The following is a 15,987-nucleotide window of genomic DNA, read 5'->3' on the forward strand; positions in this document are numbered from 1 at the left end:
ACTTGCTGACCATTTGCCTGTCTCCATCATTTCAAAATTGATACACCTCCGTCCGTAGGAGTACCTTTGGAATCCTTCCCAAGGCTTCCTCTATCCGATGAAGACGACGCAACCCTAGCAATGCCTCTCCCTTCATCACCCAATCCTCGGCCTGGGGACGTCGAGCTGCGCTTTCTCTTCGACACACTCGAATAAGAGCGACTTCGAACGGAACCAGCATAAGTTTCGTTTGCCGCATAGTTAGCTGCCTTATGCGGGTCTAGTTGTCGCTGCACATGATTCGCACCATCACTTGTATTTTGTTCCAGATTCGGTGGTATGTCTGTTGGACTGTGCCCGGCTGTCGGATCTGCGCAACTCTCTTCATTCCCTGCTCGATTTTCCATGTTACTTGTTCCATGACTCGAGCCTCGCGACGTTGTCTCGAGCATCCCCAGGCTATCTCTAATCCGGCCAATTGGCAACTGTGAGTGCGTCGCAACTCCAGTTGACCGGGGTGAATTGGTCGGCGCATGGATCCCGTGTCCAGGAGTATTCTCAGCCCAGAGTTCCTTCATCAATCGGGCCTGTTGAGCTGGACTTAGTATTTGCACAATCTCTCGGGGGTTGGCTTGCATCATGTGTTTAACGAAGTCATCGCGTGGGTAATCAACCCCAGACATGGATGTATGCGATCGGCTGTGCTCAGCTCGACCAGTGCCATAGTCTGGCATTGATATATCTTGGCTGCTGCGCCTTAGTCCAGCCTTCAATACTCTCGTTGCAATGGGCTGCGGCCCAGTGAAGGGGTCGTCGCTAGCCAATGTCTGGAGTCTTGAGAACTCGGCCCCAGATGGTGACCCAGATTTGCCCATATAGCTAATGCTGGGTCTTGGGTTTGGGCCGAGAGAAACATGGGCATTGAGCCTTCGTTGGAACCCGTCATAGAAATTGGTCCGGGGTCGTGTGTCTGCTCTGACAGTGGATGGTTTGGAAGGTGAGTGAGAATGCAATTGGTGGTTGAGAATGGGAGAGGTGGGCAACCTGGAGCTGATAGGTGCTGGCCGAGACGGTTGCTTGATGATCCTCCCAAACATGCGCATACTGGGCCAAGCAATACCCGAAAACTGGAGTACATCTGACAACCCATATTAGTCGGGAATCGGCAGTATGGCTGGACCTACCTAAGGGGGCATGTTGAAATGAGAAAGACACGACATCTCGCAGTCGATCCAGCCTCAAGTTTGAGTCTACCATGGTGTAATCTTCCCGAATTATACCTTCAGCGATCACGAGCTTGATCCGTCCTATGACATCGCCTGGCTCCCAGTGCGGTTGTTGCATGACCGATTTATGGAATGGAGGGAAGAGCAACGGTTCTCCTTGTATCCCAGAGTCTTCTAACTTATCATTAGAAGGGAAATAGATTGAGAATTGTCAGACCTACCAATCACTTCGGGCCATGCATTTTCTTGATCGAATAAGCGCTGGCTATAGGAAGACCGGTCAGCCAAGTGGTGTAAAATGGTCTGGATCTAGTGAGTGAACCTCTGGAGAACTCCATCAACGTAGATTCGTGCTTCGAAAGCAGTCTTCTCCTCCGGTGTCTTGTAAGCGCGTAGAATGCTAGAGGCAACTGGCTTCTGCCAGCTGTGGACTGAGATTCGAAACGGCGTCCCGTGCTCCAAGCTGGTGATGAAGCAAGTCATACTGGGCACGAGTGTCATGGATTCAAAGGTATTTGGGTTCGTCTCTGGCGCGGCTTGGAACGTGGATATACGCACATCTGCTGAGGCGTTAGTAGATATAGCTATAATTGGAACATGTCGCTTTTTGCACTGACTCTGGTCCAGAGCAAAACACTTTGTGTCAAACTCTTGTACCGGAACTCGAGACTCCGCCGGAAAGAGCAATACGTCCCAATCCTGGTATCGCATATTGGGCTGTTTGGATACGAAATCAAATGTCTCCGAGACCTGTCGGATGTCCTGGGGCTTAGCTTGATGGTTTACATCGTACAGCCATGGGGTCAGGGCAACAAAGAAGGGGATACGTCAAGACAAGATGCGCTTGACGACCAAGGGAAATGATCCAGATGGCCAGGTGAAATGAGATGTGGATGGGAGTTAAGCATGCAACCGACGGCCGCAGGTGCGACCAGAACATGCCACGTCGCTGCATTTTCCAGGAGTGAATGTGAAGGTACGAACGGTGGTGTTGTCAACGCGCTCCTTCCAACTAAGTGTATCCTCAAATGCGAAAGCGCGAGGGACGATAGAGACGCCCCTTCCAAAGAGCGAGTTGCCAAATTGCCTGGGATAAGGTAGGCGCCATCGCCATTACCGTCAACTCACGCAGACTTCATGGTCCAACCTCAGCATCAGCGAACAAACAGAAATGAAATGAAAATGAAATGTGAAAGATACCTTGTTGGTCAAGCCACGCAGTTCTACTAACTTGAAATAAGATAAGAGAAACCAGACCCAGGCAGAATACAAACTGGTCAACGCCATGCGTCCTTCGATACAGGTGTCTTCCCGCATGCATGCTTTTCGCCACTGCCGTGGCCACAACGAGACCAAGACAAGAAAACTGCCAGAGGGAGGCGCTCGATTGATTCACTTTGCTCGCCCCAAAATGCCTGAATACATGTTGTCCATCTTCAAATCAACAGCTGACCGGTGCTTCGTCAAAGGTGCACAAGAATCACACTCGGTCAACAGCATGCACCGGTCTGTCGCGGCCCTCCTCAGCTCCATCCTCGAATCTCGAGCTATGTCCATGTCAATAATTCATTTTCATCTGAGTAGCGGGTATCGTCGGCAATAATGGAACCATCCCCCACAGCAGAATATCCGTCGATGTTATGCTGCCCACCCTGTTTCCCGTGCCTTGAATGCCCACGGCGTCCCTGATTCACAACGCCGGAATATTAAATGATACACATAGTCTTGCAAGTCTTGACACTAGTCGCCCGTCGCATCAAGTCCGAAATCCCCACCAACGCCGATGCCGCCATCAAAATTAAAGGTGTCGTCGTTGGTCGTATTGAGAAAGCTGTCAAAGTCAAAGTTTTCCAAAACGTCACTATTCTCCAACGTGCTGAAGTCGAGATTGAATCCCTGGTCTGGGGCAAAGTCCGAGAAGGAATTCTGTTGCATATCAGGTTGATGTAGCGGCTGACTGGGGGGCATGGTTTGATTCGCAGCAGCGGGGGCGGACGCCGTGTTGGATATGCCCTGACCACCAGCCTTGCCTCCCGAATTGAATCCTTGGCCAGGATGCACCGGTGTGATTGGTGTCGATGGTGCCGGTGTTGCTGGCGGCTCGGTCTCCGAGCTTGGAGCATTGGCAGTAGAGTTCTTCTTAGCTGGACGCTTCTTGTTGCTGGACTCGTCCTTGCCCTTTTTGGTCTTAGGCGCCGCCTTGTTAGATGTCGAAGGCGTCGGAGGGGCGTTCGAGCTCTGGGGAGAAGCGCCTTGGTTGCGTTGGGCGTTATTCCCAGCGGGTGCCTGGGGGGGTGGCATTTCGTTCCGCTGGCCAGGTGTCCCCATTGGTTGGGGCTGACCCTGTGAGGGCTGTTGCACCATGGGTTGTCCACCTGGGAATTGACCGCCCATCCCTCTTTGTTGTTGCTGCTGTTGTTGACGAGCCAGCGCTTGTTGCATGTCCATGGTCGGTGGTCTCATATTAGGTCCACCCGGCCCGACCATTCCTTGTTGATCCTTCATGAACATGGCTTGGTTAAAGTCCGTACCGGGCATGTTGTTCATGAAATTCATGCCCGCAGGAGAACGTCCCGCCAGGTCACCAGCGGACGGAGATGCTGGCATACCTCCCATCTGGGGTGTCCTCTTCATCTGATCCACAGGATTTGGTGAGGTTCCGGTACGACCACTGCCCGATGGTGACATGCCACCAGGCATCATGGGCTGTCCATCTCTATTGACGGCGCTGTCTTGCTCCTGCCTTGCCATCATCAATCTCTTTTTATTTTGTTGCTCCAACAACATCAATTGCATCTGATAATCTTGAAGAGCGTGGTTGCCACTCTGCCCTCCGCCAGGGGCACCTTGCATCTGCTGGCCGGCCATTCGCTGATTGTACATCTCCATTTGCATGCTGTCGGTGAATTGTGCTTGATTCATGCCCTGCATCATCGGGGACCCGGCGTTGGCCATGTTCATCATGCCGTTAGCCATTCCGGGCTGCATTGTGGTCAGTTCAGGTAACTCCAGTCAGAACGTGCTTAGACTCACCGGTAAGGGTTTCTGTGGTGGCATAGCACCATTCTGTCGGAACTGAGGGTTATTCATATTGGGATTGAACGCGTTTTGAATCATCATATTCTGGGGTGGCACAACAGGCATCGCTGGTCGACCATTGGGCATCATGCCTGCGTTGAATTGTTGGCCCTCAAGACGAGGCCTCTTTGACGGCGAGCCACCATTTTCGCCTTCGGCGGGAGGAGAGTTTCGACCATTCATGTCAGCGTCGGCTTCACCCCGCTGCATGTTTTGCTGTTGTTGTAGCATGGCAGCTTGTTTGTTGAATTGTGCCATCTGCTGAGGCGTCCTGTGCGCAGTTAGGACCGGTATTTCATGGGGGCATGCAACAGAGGTGCTCACATCTTTGCCGCGCTGGGAACATTGCCATTCATCATGCCGTTTCGTGCCATCCCCGCACGCATGAATTGATTTGGCATCATGCCTGGGCCGCGGGCGAGGTTCTGGTTTTGCTGGTTCTCACGCATCCGTTGCATATTCTATGAGGGTTAGCGCAGGCTGTTCGGCGCGGCGAGGACATGGTGACATACCTGATGCTGGATAAGATACTGGGCAGCGGCACCAACATTGGCACCTTGGCCACCTTTCTTCTGATGGGCGGCGAACAGGTCGGAAAAGATGCAGAACCATTCAAAGAGAAAGCCGCTCCCCGGACTGTTGCCATCTCCCGCATGGGCAGGTCGTGGCAAATCGTCTGGGATGTCGTCCTTAGCATCCGTGTCCATCGAATCGGCATCTACGCCGTTGACTTCGTTGTCCTTGCGGCGACCTGGACTTGGCTTAACTGGGGGTCTGGTGCGGATCTCAAGGCCCTTCTCGGCTAGAATGTTTCTAGCAAGTTCATAATGTCCGAGTTTGATGAAATATTCATAGATGTAGGTATTCAACTGGACCTTGATCGCTTCTGTGGATGCACCACCATTGTTACCCGGGATGGCGGGACTCCCACTGTTCACCATCATCATGTTGCCCCCAACTGGGCCACCAGCCACGCCTGGGTTCATCTGTGTCATGTTCATCGTCACCAGAGTATTATGCAGAGGCACCAATGGGATGATTGGACACTAAGAACCCAAATGCACAGCAGAGGGTGGCTTGTGGACAAGGTTATGGGTTGTATGAGAGCTGGCCGAGTGGGTCGGATGTGAGAAGGTTGAGCAGCGCTCGTGGAGTGCGGAGAGTCGGTCGCGCAAACTGACAGCGACTTCAGGAAGCGAACAACATAAACATTTCCGTTTGAAGACAAGGGTGATGTAGGTCAATGAGATCGCAGGCAGGTGTTGGCTAAGAGCCAGAGGTAAAGAGGTTGAGAGGTAGGAGAGTTCGGCTGTGAGACGAAACGCGACCGCAACAAAATGAGACGGGCTGGGGAGCCGGCTATATTAGCCAAGTAAAGTGCAAGTGCCTCTTTAAGTCACCAGAGGGCATCAAGAGCCTGCTCAGTGTGGTGTGCAGAGATGCAGGCTCGAAGGAAAGAAGGAGTATGAGAGGAAGCAATATTGGTGCAACAAGGAGATGGAAGATGTTGTCTGATGAGGCGAGTTGATGGAGTGATGGACGGTCGGGAAGAGAAAGTAGGTAGTCAGCGGCCGACGGAGTTTGGTGGACTGGTGAGCTGCAAGAGGGAGATGCGAGGGAGTGAGAGTAGAGTGAGTTGAGGGAAATCAGGCTGGCTGGTCGGAAAAAGCGCAGTTCAACCTTGCACTCGACACCGTTCTGACCGTTCTGACCGTTCTGCCCTCCCAAATATTGGTGGTGCAGTCTCAGTCTCTAAGACTCTCAGGCTTCAATTGCCCGACCCCTCGGGGGCTGGTTGGGCGCCGTGGTCAATTTTGTTGATGCTCTATGGTGCCCGACACCTCTGAACCAGATAAAGACATTCAATAATGCGAGTAAATTTCAGAACATTGCCCGAGTGTGTCTCAACCACCAAATCTCGAGGGATGGGGGGTAGACTACGGTGACGATATAGGGGTGGGTAGACGCCCAAATGCCTTCCTGGGTGCCTAAAGGCCTCTGAAATCGGTTGCACCAAAGCACAGCAGCGAGTGGGGAGCCACAAGGCGGAAGTCCGTGATTGAAGAGTTGCTGGATGAGCGGTGGGCGACTCAGAGCACGAACTCCCCATCTATGGTGCTCTTCAGTGCGTATTGCGCAGCACGCTATGACAGGATTGGGGCGACTCATGGTGGGGTGGTGGCTTGGCGCTTTGGCTCAAAACCTCGCACCTCCAACTTCGAGCTTTCTTCCAAGGGAACGGGGTGTGAAACAAATTGCTGACTGGTGAACCGCCGAGAGACAAAAGTTCACAATATTGCCCGTGAAACTTAAAGAGTCCACTACGGATTTCCGCTATAGAACTCTCTGCTTTGCGGATTGATACATCTTCGTTTGGGACTATTTGTCCAGGCATAGGATGTTGATGTGTAGCTCTTGCCTTATCATTGCCCCCCCACAATATGAAACAATATACGATTCAGGGGTATTTCATAACAGCCGTTATGGTCTTGTGTGTTCTCCTTATTCGATCCTGACACCCCTCATAATCCTCCTCGCAGGAAAAGGGGGACGAATCACGTGAGTTGATACAACAGACATTCTTCATCTTGCGACAAGTTCTAGGGAGTCATCGGAAACCCTTACCAGGACTACTCGTCATCTGGAGGCATCTCGTCTTCAATATAACGAATAAGAGTCACACGCATCTCAGTAACATCATTCCCTCGAAGCACATCGCTCACGAACCGAGCTTCAATCGATGTTTGAACCTGCTGAGTGTTAACCAATGGTCCTGCCTTTATGGAACCATTCAGTTTAAAGTATCTTACCATTTCCAAAGCACCTCGTAGGACTCCGCAAAGAATGTTGGAAAACCAGAGGCCATCTTGCGCGCGACCATCGTCCGGAAGTTCGACGAAATCAGCCAGCGGATTCTCGTCGAATATGAGAGAGAATTGTTTGTTGTCCGCTGTCCAGTTTGTGACGGTCGGTGTGATGTTGAGAAAGATTTTGAATCCGACCTGCTCATGTATGAGTGGAATGGGCTGGATCTCGGCATGGGCATCCCGTCTCATCTCACCTTGGAGATCATTTCAGCGGTGTCTTTGAAGTTTCCGCAACGACCCGTGTTTGATTTGGCGAGAAAATCCTCAATGAGCCGCATTCCAATATTGTAACCCATTTTGTCCAGTTGTTGATTGACCTGAGCGTAATCGTACTCATAGTCGATGCAAAGTTGAGACACAATTGTCCCATAGGTCAGGGTCACCAGCTCAGCATTGACCTTGTCAACCCGCGTCCTGCACGGTAGTGAGTAAGCTACAACTTGGGAAATTGATTCTGCTTACTTCCACACCCTGTTACTGTTAACATATACATTCGAGCAAGGATTGTAGTGGTTGGCTTACTCTTCGCCCAGACGAGAAGCCTTCTGGCTTGTCGCCATCCTATTTGTGGTTTCACTACCGACACATGCGCATTTCAAAGGGCAGATGGGCCAGTGGTACTTTTCAAATGCAACGCTTTGATGAAATTGGCTTCGTTGGTTGACACTGAACGTTTGATTGAAAAGATGTTTGAATATCCAAGCCGCCTACCCTCGACGTAGCCCCATGCCAAGAAATAATCGGCTAAATGTTAATCCTCTACCGATCGGCTCTTCTTCGGTGGATTCATCGCAGCCTTCGTCGCAGAGCAAAAAGTTGACATCGAAACATCAACTCGATCGTCGCAGTCTGCGGGTCGTATCCTCGCTCAATTAAATCTTCACTTGCCGCAGATTATTCTTCATCTTCCACCGCTCGCTATACACCGCGATCATGATGCCGTCGATCAAAAGGCAAGCTTCAGACAGCTTTAGTCAACCACATGCCCTGGTGAAGCGACAAAAGTCCAATTCGGATCTACACGATGGAAGGGCAGTGGCAGTTGCAGGCAAGGATGCGAATGGCGCTCTCGTTTCGTCGGCACGTCTTCATTTCACTCTCCGGATGAATAATTGCTAATGTTGAGCAGAATCTGCGGACCAGTGCATTGGCTGCTCCTATTATGGAGTTAACAGGTAGGCTCTAATTGATTATCGCAGCTTGAGTTGAAACTATTCCTTGACACAGGTCACTCCGGAGAGATATTCGCCACGAGATTCGATGCTGCAGGACAACACATTGCCTCGGGGTCAATGGATCGCTCTATCCTTCTTTGGAACACATACGGACAATGCGACAACTACGGGACATTGACGGGCCACAAAGGCGCGGTGTTGGATCTTCAATGGTCTCGCGATTCAAGAACATTATATTCCGCTTCAGCAGACATGACGGTGGCCAGCTGGGACTTGGAGACTGGACTACGGATACGAAAACATATCGGCCATGAAGAGGTCATCAACTGTCTGGACGTGAGCCGACGTGGCCAGGATCTTCTGTTGAGCGGCAGCGATGACGGTTGCATTGGTATTTGGGATCCTCGACAAAAATCTGCTGTCGACTATATCGAGACGGATTTCCCCATTACGGCCGTTGCATTGGCAGAGCAGGGTCACGAGATATATTCTGGGGGCATCGACAACGACATCAAAGTCTGGGATGCTCGAAAAATGGAAGTGTCATACACTTTGAGTGGCCATACGGACACCATCACATCACTGGAAATATCTCCGGATTCACAAACGCTGTTATCAAACTCGCACGACTCAACAGTACGGACGTGGGACATTCGACCATTTGCCCCGGCTGATCGAGGAGTGCGCACGTACGATGGCGCACCAGCAGGCTTGGAAAAGAACTTGATCCGAGCAAGTTGGAGTGCCAAGGGCGACAAGATCGCTGCAGGGTCGGGCGACCGTACAGTGGTTGTTTGGGATACTAAGTCTGCCAAGTTACTGTACAAGCTTCCTGGACACAAAGGAACAGTAAACGATGTACGGTTCTCACCGACAGAGGAGCCCATCAGTGAGTCATTCTGCTTCAATCGGCGTCCGATTGCTAATGATCTGTTTCCAGTTGTTTCTTGCTCTACTGATCGGAATCTGATTCTCGGCGAGCTTGGGAGATGAGAGAAGGACAACACAATCCAGCAATCCACGTACTATGTGAGCAATAGTTCAATAAGTATGGGATTATGTACCAGTCAGCATATGCGTTGCCAAAGTCGTTGCCAGTCTCGCCCCACGGTTTTGGGATGGCTGTTCTGCATTCGAAAGACTCTGATCGACGACCTATCTGCACTGGGGTGCAAACTCTTACAGAAACACCGTGTCATGCATAACCCAAGACAACTCTGTTGCATTTTTACAGTCAACGGCATGAACAAGGCATCGAGTCCTGCAACTATCCTCGAGCAGTGGATGTCGCGAAGCTGAGAAGCTGGCTGTTGACCTCAGCACCTAGGTCCCGGGAAGACTTGTTCGTTTGCGACGGAGATGTAAAGATTCCACTTCTGAAGGGGACAAGTCGAAAGTTGACGAAGGCGATATCGAAGGCGATATCGACAGCCTGAGGATATGATGACTGACTTGGATTCAAGTCCCGTGACTTCGCCTCCAAACATGCCAAGCTTCTACGAGGGTGTGAGGGCGTGGTGGCTCTTTCCTGAGTTGATTGGATGGCGGCACTTGCCCACAACGCGTCCCTCAGAACATTCATGTTTCAGGACGCGTGCATCATCCACGAGGTATGCGATGTATACGGAGTATGCACACACGGTCGTCACTCAGATAGAGATCAGATACATGTGTCCGTCAATGACTGAACTAACATGTCAGAGGTGACACCTGTTGACCTGTCAATTCATGAACATATGCGCAATCTGGGTTGCTGATGATGTTTCAATTCCATACGCCTGTGCATTGCACTCTCGTCCTCAGTCCTTCCTCCTTTCCACTGGCCGTGGAAAGATTTCAGGTTTGTACAAGACAGATCCAGGCAGTGGACACCTTAGTGGCCTGTTCTTCGCTTAGCTTGTTGTGCGTGATGCTCCGCGATACAGTTATGGCTCTCGACGCGATCGCAAACAGTCAACACTTAGGCCGTGAGGCGTCGTGTCTACTCAATTGAAGTCTTAAAAGCATCATCTCCTCGACTGGTCTGGTTAATAATCACCAGAACGACTACAGACACTTCGCTTGTCTCCCTAAGCAAAATGTACGCTTCTTCCGGACGACCAGAGCCAACATTTCTTGCTCCCCCAGCTCCCGACCAAGCTCGAAGTAGCATCATCAGTAACCTTTCGCGCTTTTGGAAATCTCGAGCAGTAGCGCCCATTGCTGATACAGCATCTGATTTACCTGCAAGATCAGTGGTAGTGCCTCTTTTCATGTCAGCGTCGAGGTCTTCTGGTCGAAACAATCTCTTCGCAAGGGGTGCTCTTCCAATGGGCTATGCGGCGGCAAGATCAGGCCCACCAACCTCTGTTTCTGATGTTCCACAGCCCCTTCGTGTCCGGGCGCAACCATCTGCGCACCATGATGAGGAAGGATCCGACATGTATGGACCAGACACAGGGCATGATGCTGTGGACGAGTCCGTCTTGGCTTCAACTACTCGTTCCCAGAGGCATATCAACGCCGCTGGCTCACGCAGGAGTCCCCATTCTGGGGGAACGCGCAGTGTACCGAGTGCCCGAAGCAATGCACGAAGTGCAAGAAGCGGACGCACTAGAAGCCAAAACTCCCACAATTCTCGAATGAGTACGCGAAGCCGACGAATATTCTCGAGACGAGCATATCGCGATCGCCGAGTCAATGCAAAGGCAAAGATATGCTTTGCATTTGGCATTACATTGATTGTTGCGGCCATCATATGTAAGCAGCAGGGCTAGTGGAGATTGATTTAACCCATCTTCTAACCGTTCGCAGATTTGGTGCTCGCATTCACAGGCATCGCCCGCAACACGACTTTTCATGTCTTGTCGATCCTGTTTATCTTGGTCTTGACAGGAGTCTTCTGTCATCAGCTTGTTCGGATGTTTATGCTCATCAAGGCGCCACGACGACATGCCCTGACTGCTGCTCAGAGGCGCCGGCATGCCACCCGAGAAAGGTCGAGAAAATATCGGCAACAGGTCGAGGAAACCATTCCTGAAAAACCAATACAGATCCATATGGCGAGTGACCATGGGTATGAGCGAGACCTCGAGGCAGCCACCGAGGTACATGTTCAACCACCACCACCAGTGTATGGAAATGTTCGGGAAAGCATTGTAAGTGCCGAGCAGGCCTCCAGATGATGCGGTGAACAGTATTGACTGACGGTCCTGGAAATAGCGAATGAATCCAGATTACATCCATTGGAGACATGTCCCTCCTTCTCCACTGACGCCCAGCTACGATGAAGCAGTGGGAGACATCCAACCGAGTGCGGGATACCGACCTCCGAGCTATCTGTCTGAAGGAGGGGTGAGCGAAATGGTGGAGAGCCAAAGCCGTGATGTGGATGCTGCTCTCGGCCACATTCATCCATTGGAGAGAGAGCGAATACGTAATCTGACTGTTGATGCTTTGGAAGGCCGGAATCGGATCTGAAGTGCCAGTTGCACTCGCTCAGGGAGTAGCCGTTGCTATGACTATGCTGCAGTGTTTTGATTTCGAGAATCCCTTTCTTCGAACAATCTTCACGGCAATGTAAATGCCATCCACAACAATGATGCACGTGGATGTTGTGTACACACATTCAGCAGAAAACGCGTATGGAACAGAGTTGTTTTGATTTCTTCATTGTACTAAACTACCGAGGATATTCATTATGCCCTTTTTGGTGTCATTCAAGCCCTTCAAAAGGGGCTGAATACTGGGTATCATCTCCGCATGGGATCTGGCTCCTGATGAACTCCGGTCGTATCTTGTTATGGGCGTTAAGATATCAGCACCTAGTGCTTAGCGGCCTCCTTGTGGACATCGGCCTTGCGGTTGTGGGTTTGCTCGTCAACCTTGTCCGAGATGGCATCTCCGGCGGCTTGGGCACGGGTAGAGAGGCTGGCGTTTCCGTCCTTGGCAACCTGGGGATGAGTTAATAACTGTGTCGAATGGTGGGTTATAAGCTGCTGATGCATACCTCCTTGTTGGCCTCCTTGGAAGCGGTGGCTCCACCACCTTGGATGGTCTCAGAGACGTAGTTGGCGGCGTTCCTAATGTCGCGTGGTTAGTATGGGTTTGGAGGGTGATGGTTTGGACAAGCCTCTAGGCCAGGGGACAGAGCCAGGAGTGACCACAGGGTGGGACTCACTTGATGGTATCCATTGCGATTGAGTGTGTGTTTCGACTGAATTAGTCTTGTGATTGTGTAGTTTGTCAAGATTGTATTTGGGATTGCTTGTTGTAGATGCCAAAGAAAGATGGTCACTTTGCAAGGAGACAACGATGTTTATATATCCATGGACCCCTCAATTCTCACGGACAGCTCGGTCCAGGCACAGCGGTGACCACCTTGGTCACCTGGCCTTTTGCATCCACAGTAAACCTTGAAGCATTGTATCTGTGTCCAAACCAACGTCATAGTATTCATCGAGATGGACGATGACGTCGAGGAATAGAGCCACAATCTGGGGCAATGAACCAATCATGTGCGAATAAATGTTTCAGCCACAGACACTAGTCTAGATCCGGATCTATCCAGTCTCTGTCTGACGACATCGGTGGCGGCGCCATTTACACCACAAAAGAAAGGTGTTTGGTGCAAACAAGTCCATGTCAGACAAAGGACTGTGGCCCCAGGAACGTGCCTCGGTCGGTCGCCAATAGAATCTCGTCTCCCCTCCAACGCTGACGTCGTTTTCTCATTTTTACCATCCTTGCAAGTTGGAAATCGATCCAATCCCATCCTGCTTCCTCGATTTTCTTTGTCGTTTCTCGATCTGAGGTCGATCACTGCCTCGCACAGATTTCAGCTCAGCCTCTGACCTCCACATATGTGTTGAGTCCAGGCTGGCCTGTTTACTTGCGTGCATAGGTACCAAGTGCGAAGCTAGCCTAATAAAATATGATGCCTTCAGTGTGCTTTCTTGGAAGGTACAACACGCAGACCTGTCCGGTTCTCAAGCTGCGCAGCCATTGGCCATGTTGGAACGTCTAATTTTCTTTCATTTGTTTGTACGTACAGAACATTGGTCTCCCTTGTTGACCTACGTAATAGATGTAGGTAATTTGTCGTTTCCAGACATGGTACACGTGTTTATGAGTAGCTCGTTCTTAGTCGTTGTGGACAAAAAGACTGTTACTCTTTCAAGTGAAGGGGTATCACAGTCGGCCTTTGTCTAACCTAACTTCGGCACACTTCACACTTGATTTCTTCAACCGTCTCCTCTTCATCCTTCGTATGGAGACACAAATACTGATCTAGCAGTTGAAAGTCACGTCTTGGCGACTTGCGTGATATCCCACGTGCAGCTGACGCTTCTATTCTATACCTAAAGTGTTCGCCCTAGGCCCACGCTATACCCATAATATAGCGACCAAAAGAGTTCCCTTACGAATCATACCTTCTTTGCTATACACGTGCATGCTAACATGTCCTTTTGGTCCAGTTGCTCAACTCTGCCTATTGTGGCACCCTCCACACCGTTGACCATGTCCAGAGGTACAAGTACAGGACCATTGGTTCTGCTTCGTTGCAAATGTCGGTTCGACCTGTTAAACTCTCTTTTGCGAGCGAACCAGAAGTTCCCAAGGTTCCTATTCCCTGAGTCAGCTAACTATTCAACTGGACCTGTCCCTTGATTATGCTTGTTAAGCCCGTTCTAGGCTTGCTTGCTGCAAGCTTTGCAGCCGCAACCCCAGCCCCGAGAGCCGTCGATGCTGTCAAGACCACTGTCATCAACGGCCAGCAGTATGTATATGAGAGCCTAGCAGGCTATGGATATACTCCTGCGAACTCACGTGACAAGTTTGGTGACACGGCGGCAGGTCTCGGTTCCAGTGCTGTCCTAGATCTCAAGACATGGACCAAAGACAAGAAGACTGGGGTCTACTCCGGCATCTTGTGGGCTCTTCCTGACCGTGGTTGGAACACTGAGGGTACTCTCAATTACCAGCCTAGGCTGCACAAGTTCTCCATCACTTTCAACCCCAACTATACTTCTACGGTTGACAGCCCTAGCAAGCCAAATCTCCATTTCGAATATCTCGACTCCATTCTCTTCACGGATCCTGAAGGAACTCCCATCACTGGTATCGATGCCGATGCAACCGGACCATACTTGACCTTCCCTGGGTTCCCTGATCTGCCATCCGCAACCTACAGTGGCGATGGGTTTGGGGGTGAGGGACCCGGCGGTCACCGTGTTACACTTGACCCTGAAGGTCTCGTTCTCAACGCGGACAAGTCTTTCTGGGTTTCAGACGAATATGGCCCCTACATCTACCACTTCTCCCCTGAGGGCCAACTGATCAGTGCCATCCGACCACCACCAGCCGTGATCCCCCAGCGAAACAACAGCGACTCGTTCTCAGCCAACAGTTCACCTCGATATGACCCTGACCTTCAAGTCGTTCCTGCACAGAACCCTACCGGTCGAGCTAACAACCAGGGCCTCGAAGGTCTAACCGCCTCGCCAGACGGCAAGACCTTGTATGCTCTCCTCCAGTCAGCCCTCGACCAGGATGGTGGCCTCAATGCGACCCATCGTCGCTATGCTCGCTTCCTCGAGTATGATGTTAGTGACCCGGCCAACCCAATCTACAAGAGCGAGCATGTTGTTCCTCTTCCCCGCATTCTCAACAACACTCGAGTGGCAGCTCAGTCGGCCATTCATTACCTCAGTCCCACTCGCTTCTTGGTTCTTTCTCGCGACTCAGGACGCGGTCATGGCTTGGACAATTCCAACTCGACCTACCGTCAGATTGACATTTTCGATATTTCCAACGCGACGGATATCAAAGGCCCCACATTTGATTCGACCACAGGTTCCATTGCCACCAACGGCACTCTCAACTCTTCAATCATCCCTGCAACGTACGACTCCTGGATCAACTTCAACCTCAATTCCCAGCTCAATCGATTTGGCTTGCACAATGGCGGTGAACAAGATGCTGGTCTCTTGAACGAGAAGTGGGAGAGCATCGTCCTTGCTCCTGTCAACCCCAAATCTGGATGGCTCGATTGGAAATCAAGCAAGCAGTCCGCTGAGGACTACTTTGTCATTAGTCTTAGCGACAACGATTTTATCACTCAGAATGGATTCACCAACGGTGGACAACTGGCTTATGCCGACGAGAGTGGCTTTGATCTTGACAATCAGGCTCTGGTGTTCAAAGTCAAGATCCCTTCTTCGTGAGGAGTACTGATGATCACCAGGAAGTAAGCATTCATAAGGAGAGCATGAGAAGAGCATTGCACTCCGTCCATCTCAGTGATTTTTCGCCCCACGCTAAATCATTTTTCAATTCAGTCAACGTGGTGCACGCTGAACACCACGAACCATAAAAGTAAAATAATGAATTGCTCTGAGCACAACTTAACCTTATGCATCATAACGATACTCAATGATTAAAGCAGTCTCCCTAACTCAACTCAGGAGAATGCCATCGATAGCGAATCTTCCAATGCCAAAGTACCGTTACAATGCATTTTGCCAATTTCAACTTCTAGGATGTGATAACAGAGAATCGTTCTCTGATTCGATGAGGTGGATCAAGCTTATACGTGAAATTAAACCCTTTTGGATCTCTTCGCTGTAGGCCTTCGGGCATTCCCACGGGCGCCATGATGCTTAAGGGCCCCTCCAATCTCAG

General features: G+C 50.8%; 7 protein-coding genes across 7 annotated transcripts; 3 read left to right on the forward strand and 4 right to left on the reverse strand.

The window, feature by feature from the left end:
- Positions 1-26: 26 nt before the first annotated feature.
- Positions 27-1,916, reverse strand: PV10_08852 (uncharacterized protein; the record flags this gene model as incomplete). Its single annotated transcript, XM_016373937.1, has 5 exons — positions 27-1,117; positions 1,164-1,376; positions 1,427-1,470; positions 1,528-1,732; positions 1,823-1,916. The coding sequence occupies 5 exons, from the start codon at positions 1,914-1,916 to the stop codon at positions 27-29; spliced, it is 1,647 nt and encodes a 548-aa protein (XP_016220848.1).
- A 472-nt stretch (positions 1,917-2,388) lies between these two features.
- Positions 2,389-5,910, reverse strand: PV10_08853 (uncharacterized protein). Its single transcript, XM_016373938.1, has 4 exons — positions 4,796-5,910; positions 4,608-4,744; positions 4,239-4,554; positions 2,389-4,187 (listed from the first exon to the last, which is right to left on the reverse strand). The coding sequence occupies exons 1-4, from the start codon at positions 5,282-5,284 to the stop codon at positions 2,946-2,948; spliced, it is 2,184 nt and encodes a 727-aa protein (XP_016220849.1). The 5' UTR covers positions 5,285-5,910; the 3' UTR covers positions 2,389-2,945.
- Positions 5,911-6,585: 675 nt separating this feature from the next.
- On the reverse strand, positions 6,586-7,817 carry PV10_08854 (uncharacterized protein). Its single transcript, XM_016373939.1, has 5 exons — positions 7,673-7,817; positions 7,613-7,621; positions 7,345-7,564; positions 7,094-7,285; positions 6,586-7,033 (listed from the first exon to the last, which is right to left on the reverse strand). Exons 1-5 carry the CDS (start codon positions 7,708-7,710, stop codon positions 6,914-6,916), a joined length of 579 nt encoding a protein of 192 aa, XP_016220850.1. The 5' UTR covers positions 7,711-7,817; the 3' UTR covers positions 6,586-6,913.
- A 266-nt stretch (positions 7,818-8,083) lies between these two features.
- On the forward strand, positions 8,084-9,318 carry PV10_08855 (uncharacterized protein; the record flags this gene model as incomplete). Its single annotated transcript, XM_016373940.1, has 4 exons — positions 8,084-8,230; positions 8,280-8,325; positions 8,378-9,214; positions 9,266-9,318. The coding sequence occupies 4 exons, from the start codon at positions 8,084-8,086 to the stop codon at positions 9,316-9,318; spliced, it is 1,083 nt and encodes a 360-aa protein (XP_016220851.1).
- Positions 9,319-10,403: 1,085 nt separating this feature from the next.
- On the forward strand, positions 10,404-11,973 carry PV10_08856 (uncharacterized protein; the record flags this gene model as incomplete). The annotated part of the gene is made up of 3 exons (XM_016373941.1): positions 10,404-11,064; positions 11,119-11,462; positions 11,527-11,973. The coding sequence occupies 3 exons, from the start codon at positions 10,404-10,406 to the stop codon at positions 11,782-11,784; spliced, it is 1,263 nt and encodes a 420-aa protein (XP_016220852.1). The 3' UTR covers positions 11,785-11,973.
- On the reverse strand, positions 11,960-12,595 carry PV10_08857 (uncharacterized protein). Its single transcript, XM_016373942.1, has 3 exons — positions 12,485-12,595; positions 12,314-12,386; positions 11,960-12,257 (listed from the first exon to the last, which is right to left on the reverse strand). The coding sequence occupies exons 1-3, from the start codon at positions 12,496-12,498 to the stop codon at positions 12,129-12,131; spliced, it is 216 nt and encodes a 71-aa protein (XP_016220853.1). The 5' UTR covers positions 12,499-12,595; the 3' UTR covers positions 11,960-12,128.
- Positions 12,596-13,676: 1,081 nt separating this feature from the next.
- Positions 13,677-15,643, forward strand: PV10_08858 (uncharacterized protein). Its single transcript, XM_016373943.1, has one exon. It carries the CDS (start codon positions 13,977-13,979, stop codon positions 15,528-15,530), a length of 1,554 nt encoding a protein of 517 aa, XP_016220854.1. The 5' UTR covers positions 13,677-13,976; the 3' UTR covers positions 15,531-15,643.
- Positions 15,644-15,987: the final 344 nt, after the last annotated feature.

This window comes from Exophiala mesophila (assembly GCF_000836275.1).
Source record: "Exophiala mesophila strain CBS 40295 unplaced genomic scaffold supercont1.6, whole genome shotgun sequence".
Lineage (NCBI taxonomy): Eukaryota > Fungi > Ascomycota > Eurotiomycetes > Chaetothyriales > Herpotrichiellaceae > Exophiala > Exophiala mesophila.

Bases quoted from the DNA above. Each gene is read 5' to 3' on its own strand.
- PV10_08854 (XM_016373939.1), bottom strand. From the start codon at position 7,710: ATGGCGACAAGCCAGAAGGCTTCTCGTCTGGGCGAAGA. The intron at 7,286-7,344 runs GTGAGATGAGAC...ATACATGAGCAG, and splicing joins CCGCTGAAATGATCTCCAAG to GTCGGATTCAAAATCTTTCT. The intron at 7,034-7,093 runs GTAAGATACTTT...AACACTCAGCAG, and splicing joins TACGAGGTGCTTTGGAAATG to GTTCAAACATCGATTGAAGC.
- PV10_08858 (XM_016373943.1), top strand. From the start codon at position 13,977: ATGCTTGTTAAGCCCGTTCTAGGCTTGCTTGCTGCAAGCTTTGCAGCC.
- PV10_08853 (XM_016373938.1), bottom strand. From the start codon at position 5,284: ATGAACATGACACAGATGAACCCAGGCGTGGCTGGTGGCCCAGTTGGG. The intron at 4,745-4,795 runs GTATGTCACCAT...TAACCCTCATAG, and splicing joins AGTATCTTATCCAGCATCAG to AATATGCAACGGATGCGTGA. The intron at 4,555-4,607 runs GTGAGCACCTCT...AACTGCGCACAG, and splicing joins GTTCCCAGCGCGGCAAAGAT to GACGCCTCAGCAGATGGCAC.
- PV10_08857 (XM_016373942.1), bottom strand. The intron at 12,258-12,313 runs GTATGCATCAGC...ACTCATCCCCAG, and splicing joins CCAAGGAGGCCAACAAGGAG to GTTGCCAAGGACGGAAACGC.